We start from the raw sequence: 7,419 nt of genomic DNA, 5'->3' as shown, positions 1-7,419 counted from the left end.
AATAAAGGAAGCACAATGTTAAAAGAAACAACTTGTGAAACCATGGAATGAAAATCCTTCAAGATACTATGAAACAAAATGAGAATGCTTTTGTTCATAGTCAAGGAAATGGAATTGTTCATGTGAGAGTTTTTTAAATACTTAGACAATAAGAGCAATTTATGTATTAAAAAGGGTCTTCTACATTCCAGTAGTACATCTATTCCATCCATTATGGAAAGTGGTTATCATTACAGTAAAATAAGTTGGACAAATTTCCCACACATTGGACATATTTACCCCTGCACAGTCAAGTTGTCATGCAACATTGGTGTTAAGGTGGCTTGGTCAGAAAGTTTCACCCCATATAATCATTTTTTCTTGTTATTAATTGAATAGATTAAATTACATATGAAAATCAAAAAGAAATTCCATGATTGACAGTTGAAAAAAAAAATAGAAACAGACCTTTGTAGTAACATTGAATATGCTGGGGACATAAAGATTAGGTGGATAGACAATGAGATCTCTAGCCACAGTCAAGGCTCATGAGTGACTTGAATTATCCTTTGAATAGCTGATTGCAACATCTTGAGAGTTATTAGGACAAATATACATCTCCTTTATGGCTGAAAGAGAAAAAAATGGGATAACAAATGTTGGTTATCATTTTTACCTTCCATCTATCAAATGATAACAAATAAATACATGGTCCTTAATATTATTAGGTAGAAACAAGTTTCTCCTATGCATTCATTACCAAAGACTCAGTAATTGAAGAGTATTTAGATTCCATGCATTACAAACAATTGTTCATAAAAGGTTAGTGTGATGACTACAAATTTTAACAAAGGAAACATTTTTGATATTGTTAACCAAGTGATATACACATATACTTTGTGTTATACCTATAAGATACAATTGTCTTTACAGAGATACTGTTTATATTTGTTTTCTTAGTCCTTTAAATTCATTATAACACAAGCTAGTTTGAGTAAAACATATCTCAATATTTAAATTGTTGCTGAAGCATCAATATATCCGACTTTAAAACTCTTTTATAAATTCTAAAATTAATCATTGAAGAGAAGCGACTAAAGGAGAGTATCTTATGGTAGATGCTAAATTGTTATGAAGTAAGAAATCAAATCGTTCTAAAGAAACAGTCAAACCACAAAACAAAAAAGACAAGCGATGAACGGAGATTATCTGATAATAGATGTTAAACTACTGTGAATTAAGAAATAAAATCGTTCTAAACAAACAGTCCCCAAAACATAAAATTCGTAATATGACTACTACAGGAAAAAATGAATATAATACAAAATCACATAGTCGAAGAGAAACTTACAGTTACACGGAGGAGGGCATACGATCTAGGGCTATATAGGGAGGAAGAGGGTGGAGCAGGGGAAGAGGGTTGAACGGAGAGAGACGACTAGGGCAAAGAGATGGATGGGCGAAACAAGGCGGACGATCTAGGTTAGAGTTGTTGAGTGTCGGAGCATGTGTGTAGGGAACGGGGAACCACGATGACTCGTTCCAACTTCTGAATTGATGAGTTTGTGAAGTGGGATTTTATGATATGCTTTCATTTTCTCGCTAGGTAAGAAAGAGATGCGGTTCTAAAAAATCTTTTCAAGTTTTACATTCTGGGGTTTTGAACTCTTTTGACGAATTGTTTTTTTCTATGAAATAACGTTTTTTTAAATATTTTATTTATTATAATTAGTTAAAATAATAATTTAAGTAAATATGATATTTTGAATGTTTATAAAAGATAAAGATGATAATATGATCTCAGATTTATTAGAGGGTGTAATAGACAATTGAGAAAAATAATGATTTAAAGTGATTACAAAATGTTTAAAAAAAATATTTGGGCAACTATGATATTTGTAAGCTTATAAAAGTTAAATATGAATATTTTAGGTTGGGAAAATATAGTATTTTGATCTTTAATATGATTTAGGACTAAAATAATTATGTGAGTAAGCAATTATCCGAGACATATATTTAGTCCATGATATGTTTTATCAAAATAGTATTTGTGATTGATTCATCAATCTCCAATATATGATATATATGACTAAATAACCCCCTCAAATACTAAAATTTAGTTCCTAATTATTTCCCTTCATATTCAAAAGTGGCTAATCTATCTAAGACTAAACTTCGATCCGTAATAAGTTTCCTTTGAAATATTATTCATGATCGATTTATCAGTCTCTTATATATGACATCTATGACTAAATAATCAATCTTAGATACTAAAATTCAGTTAGTTATAAGTGTTCATTCAAATTTCAAATAGTGCCTATTTATTAGGGACTAAAATCCAGTTTTTGGAAAGTTTCCTATCTAGAGGACAAATTGGTGTAATTGTATCAATGATTGAAATTTAGTCCTTAATAAGTTCAATGCATGATCAAAACTGACACATGTATATCAGGGACTGAAATTCAATCCCATATAACTTTCCATCCAAAGTCAAAGTTGGAACTAGACTATTCGAGACAAATATTCAGCCCCCAATGTGTTCTAACCAAACATAAACTAGAGTAAATAGATTTGGGACTAGATTTTAGTCTCGAATAAGTGTCATCAGTCTTCAATCTGAGACTAATTCATCAGTCCTAGGTACAGGGTATCCAAGACTGATTAATCAGTCTCTGGCATTTTAGTCACAGAAGCTCCTTTTTCTTGTAGTGAATCACCATCAGGTACAATGGATATTCATTATTTCCATTTTTTTCATCTTTAACAAAACCCTAACTCTTGTACGCTTCCATCATCAATAACTGCTTCCGATCGCTATTCTTGAAAAATCAACCATCAGCGTCAGAACACCAAATGTTAAAATACCACTTGTCACATACCAACATCACCAAAACATTCTCCTTGATGCTTTGCACTGCCAACCACCGTCTGGTATAGTTAAATCATTTTATTTCCGTTTCTTTTTCCTTCAACAAAACCCTAATTTTCTTTTTGTTTAATCAACAAGGTCCACTAATGATTCGTTGAAATCACTAATTAGCACCAGATTTTTTCATCCGACAACCACCAATCATACCGATTTGTACCATCTTTTCCTCTCATCACTTGATTTTGATGAAATGAAAAAAAAATCATGTTACTTAGAGCATCTCTAATGGTAAACATATATGATAGGTCAAAAAAATTGCCACATCACTATTTAATTATATTGACCTCTAATTAAATTGTTTCTCCAATGGTTAAATTTTTTAATGATTTTTTTCATTAATTTAACTATTTTATCATTGTTAATCTAAAATGTTCTATAAAACCTTGTCGTTTAACTAATAGTTTTTTTTTTTTTTTTTTTTTTTTTTAAAATGTCGTATTTTAATCAAAACATTCACTGACATAAAAATGATTCACATATTACTATAGTATATATTTATATATTGTATATTTTCTTATTAGATAAATAATAAATACTTAAATTTAAATGAAGGGGATAAAAGGTAACAGTGTTAAAAAGAAAGGGTTAGAGTGTTCAAGATATTAAACTATATCACTCAATATATTTTTGATTCGTCATAAAAATGATTTTTTTTATCTATTCCACTAATATCAAGTTGTTTTGACCACTCAACCAAATAATAATAATCTATAAAACCTTCCATTGAATACTCTTAGTTTTAATGTTTTATGTTGAAACCGGTGAAATTGTAATGAAATTTAATATAGATGTAAAATAATATTTTAGGAATTTCTTATACAAAAAAAGGGAAAAAAATTTAATAACTAATCCAAAAAAAAAAAAAAAAAAAAAAAAAAAAACCTAGGATATCAAGTTCTCTAGAAAAACGATTGGATCATGACTCCCAAACCAATTTCTTTCATCGATTGCATGTATCCACATTTTATTGGAAGCTATAGAGTCGTGAATTAATGTCCTTCATTCCAATTTTTCTATCTTTTATATCCACCATATATCACATATGTAGTGGGTGTCACATCAGCATTATAATCATCTACTATTACCATGAGATACCTATCACTAACGCACCACTCCACATCATTATTTTTATTTATTTTTAATTCAAAAATACAATAAAATTACATTTTTTATAATTAAAAAGCATTCATTTTTTTAAACTAGTGTTTCATTAATTATAAAAATAAAATTATAACTTCAAACTACATTACTTAGTTAATTTAGAAAAAAAAATTACGTTAATTAAAAAAAAAAAACAAAGAAACATACATATAAAAAACCTAATTGTCGTTCATGCTATGTTGGTACAACGTTCTGCGACATCTTCTCGAAGATTGAAATACGTTTCACTGTTATGAATTTCAACAACTCGCTCTAAAAACGCATTCGTTCCCGGTACAAACTCCTCAATTGGAACGACAACGTCGTTCGAATCATACGTGCAAATCGCTCGACCTTCATCTTCGATAATCATATTATGCATTATAATACATGCTAGGACCATTCGTTAAATTCTTTCTTTATCCCAGAGTCGTGTAGCATATTTCACTACATGTCATGTCTGCTTAAGAACTCCAAATGCCCTCTCAATAACCTTTCTCGCCGATTCCTATTTTTTTGTAAAAAACTTTGCTTTTCACTTCGAGGAACCGAGTATGACTTCATCAATGTAGAATAATCTAAGTATATCTCATCACCAAGGTAGTAACTGTATTTGTACGCGTGCCCGTTCACCCTGAACATCATATCAGGTTCTTTGCCGGTCCAAATATCGTTGAAAAGTGGAGACTGGCCAAGAACATTAAGATCATTGTTAGACCCCGCTACTCCAAAAAAGGCATTCCATATCCACAAATCTTGAGATGCAACAGCTTCTAGGATGATAGTTGGTTCACCTATATCTCCTCAACTGAACTGACAACGCCATGCAGTTGGACATTTTCCCCAAGCCACTTGCATACAATCTAGACTGCCAAGCATACCCGGAAATCCATGCCTCTCTTCATGAGCCGAGTATAATCTCTGAATATCATGTTGAGTAGGTTTGCGTAAATATTCTTCGTGAAAAACCTCATAAACACATGCAGAAAACCAATCTACACATTCAAAGGCGGTCCTCTCGGATACTTTCAAGTATTCGTCAGATGCATCGAATGCTATACCGTATCCCAAATACCTAAGAGTAGCCGCACATTTTTGTATACTACTAAAACCCATTCTTCTTCTAGCGTCGGGTTTTTGTTTGAAAAAATCATAACGAGATTCTAAAGTATTACTAATACGTAAAAATATAGCCTTATTCAAACGGAAACGACATTCGAAGTAGTCGTCATTATAAAGATAATTATCGGCAAAGTAATCACGTACTAATTAGTCGTGTGCGGCTTGACGATCACGATTGACGACCGCTCTTGTACGAGCTGCATTCGAACTTTCTTCGTCGTGAATGTGTTGCACAACGTTGAAGAATGTGTCGACGAATTCTACGTCGTCATCCGAATCAAAAGTTTTTAGAAATTCAATATGTTTTGTGGAATCCATGTATATGTGTTTTGTGGTTGTAGAGAATGAAGATTAGAATGAGGTGTAAGTTTTCGTGAAAATCAGAAAGTTTATTTATATAGTGAATTGAGTTTGAACAAAAAAAAGAAAAAAAAAAACGGTCAAAATAGCCGTTCAACGGTCAAATAAACTCACAGTCAATCATGTTCTCCGTTTGATTTCATCGTCGGGAGCACGGATGAGCACGACCACGCCCAACCACGGAATGTCGGGGTGGTGTGCACGAAATTTTTTTATGGCCAGCTAGATCACGGATTGCTTCGTGGTATGTATATGCTTCCACAAGGTCTTATATAAAAAAAATGATTTGATTATACATCACACGTTGTTTAAGATATAATAGTAGATCGAGACATGTAACAAGAGCCACGAGGACACGAGATGACAAAGAAACAACATGAGTGATGTTGAAAATTCTAGCAACAACTTATAAAATAACCACTCCATAAAAATAAAAAATAAAAAAATTAAATAAAAAAAAATCTCTTATGGTCTTGTGATTTCAGTGACAAATGCATCTAATTCCTTACGCATAACACCACCTTCTTCCACCGATCGCCGCACAGCAAAACCGAGTTCTGCCGCCTTCTTTCTTACCAGACACCCTTCTTCTGATGACATTAACCGCCGGACTGCCCCCTCAACCATAGACGCCACCACCTTCTCATCTCTACGAAACCATTCCCTCGCGTATATTCCGACTCCAAGAAACTCTGTAATTAGCACCGAATTCCTCGGTTGGTCGGAATGCATGGGCCATGCAGCAATCGGCACCCCCATTGTAATTCCCTCCATGCAAGAATTCCAACCACAATGGCTCATGAATCCACCAGTAGATGGGTGTCCCAATATCTCAAGCTGCGGTGCCCAACCCCTCACCACCACTCCCACCCCCTTCGTCTCCACCCTCTCTTCATACCCTTCCGGCAGCTCAACTATCCGATCATCTTCTCCGTCAAAAATGTCACCCTTATCGGCTTCCCTTACCACCCATATGAATTTCTGACCACTTTCTTCCAACCCGATCGCGATTTCTCTTGCTTCTTCATCACTTAACGAAACCGTTGTCCCAAACGAGATATAAATAACCGAATTTGCTTCCTGTTTATCAAGCCAATTGAATAACTTTTTTGATTCGGTAGTGGGGCTCTTATGATCCGATATAGTAACAGGATTAAATGGACCGATTGCCCAATTCTTAGTCGTACCTGAATCAATCCCTTCGTTTTTAAGTAGTGATAAAAACTTCTCTTCGAACACTTTACTAGTGTCATAAAGCGTTCCGGAGCTGATCTTCTTGAAAGAAGAGTCTTCAGACTCAAGAAGCTCGAAGAACTCCTGGCTGAAACACCCATCATGCGACGGGACCTTCTTCCACAAAGACTCAGTTTCATCATCTAATTTTAACGTTTGTGTTTCCTCCCAATGGTACAAAAACGCAGTGAAAGCAGAACAGCTTTGAAACATGTAAACCTCAGCGTTAGGCACCAAACTGAAATCCTGAACGACGGAGCTCATCAAGTAATCATGAACAATAACGACCCGTTTTGTGGTGGCTGACAGATCGGAGAGTAGTTTCGAGAATGGTTCACGGAGGTGCATGATAGCTTTGAATGACGGCATGAGGTGGTTGGGGAAGCGTATGGTGGCGTTGGGATTAGGTGGAGGATTGGGGTAGGAGGGTACCGGAAATTCATGGAAGTGGATGTTGTCAACAGCAAGTGGGTCCCAGCCATGGATGCGAAGCTTGGCTTGGCGGGTGTGCTTGGTGGCGCAGACGAAGTGAACAGGGAGGTTGTAGGCGGAGATGAGACGTGAGAGGTGGAGGAGCTGGTTGAGATGGCCTTGTGCTATAAAAGGCACCATCACAACACATAATTCATGAATTTGATCCATTTTAATTAATTTGC

At 34.6% G+C, this 7,419-nt stretch overlaps 1 protein-coding gene across 1 annotated transcript; it reads right to left on the bottom strand.

The window, feature by feature from the left end:
• Positions 1–5,891: 5,891 nt before the first annotated feature.
• LOC145012242 (zeatin O-xylosyltransferase-like) lies at positions 5,892–7,419 on the bottom strand. The gene has a single exon (XM_078971038.1). It carries the CDS (start codon positions 7,403–7,405, stop codon positions 5,996–5,998), a length of 1,410 nt encoding a protein of 469 aa, XP_078827164.1. The 5' UTR covers positions 7,406–7,419; the 3' UTR covers positions 5,892–5,995.

This window comes from Lactuca saligna, chromosome 8, assembly GCF_052625555.1.
Source record: "Lactuca saligna cultivar CGN05327 chromosome 8, ASM5262555v1, whole genome shotgun sequence".
Classification (NCBI taxonomy): domain Eukaryota; kingdom Viridiplantae; phylum Streptophyta; class Magnoliopsida; order Asterales; family Asteraceae; genus Lactuca; species Lactuca saligna.
This window is presented reverse-complemented; position numbering and strand designations above follow the sequence as displayed.

Bases quoted from the DNA above. Each gene is read 5' to 3' on its own strand.
- LOC145012242 (XM_078971038.1), bottom strand. From the start codon at position 7,405: ATGGATCAAATTCATGAATTATGTGTTGTGATGGTGCCTTTTATAGCA.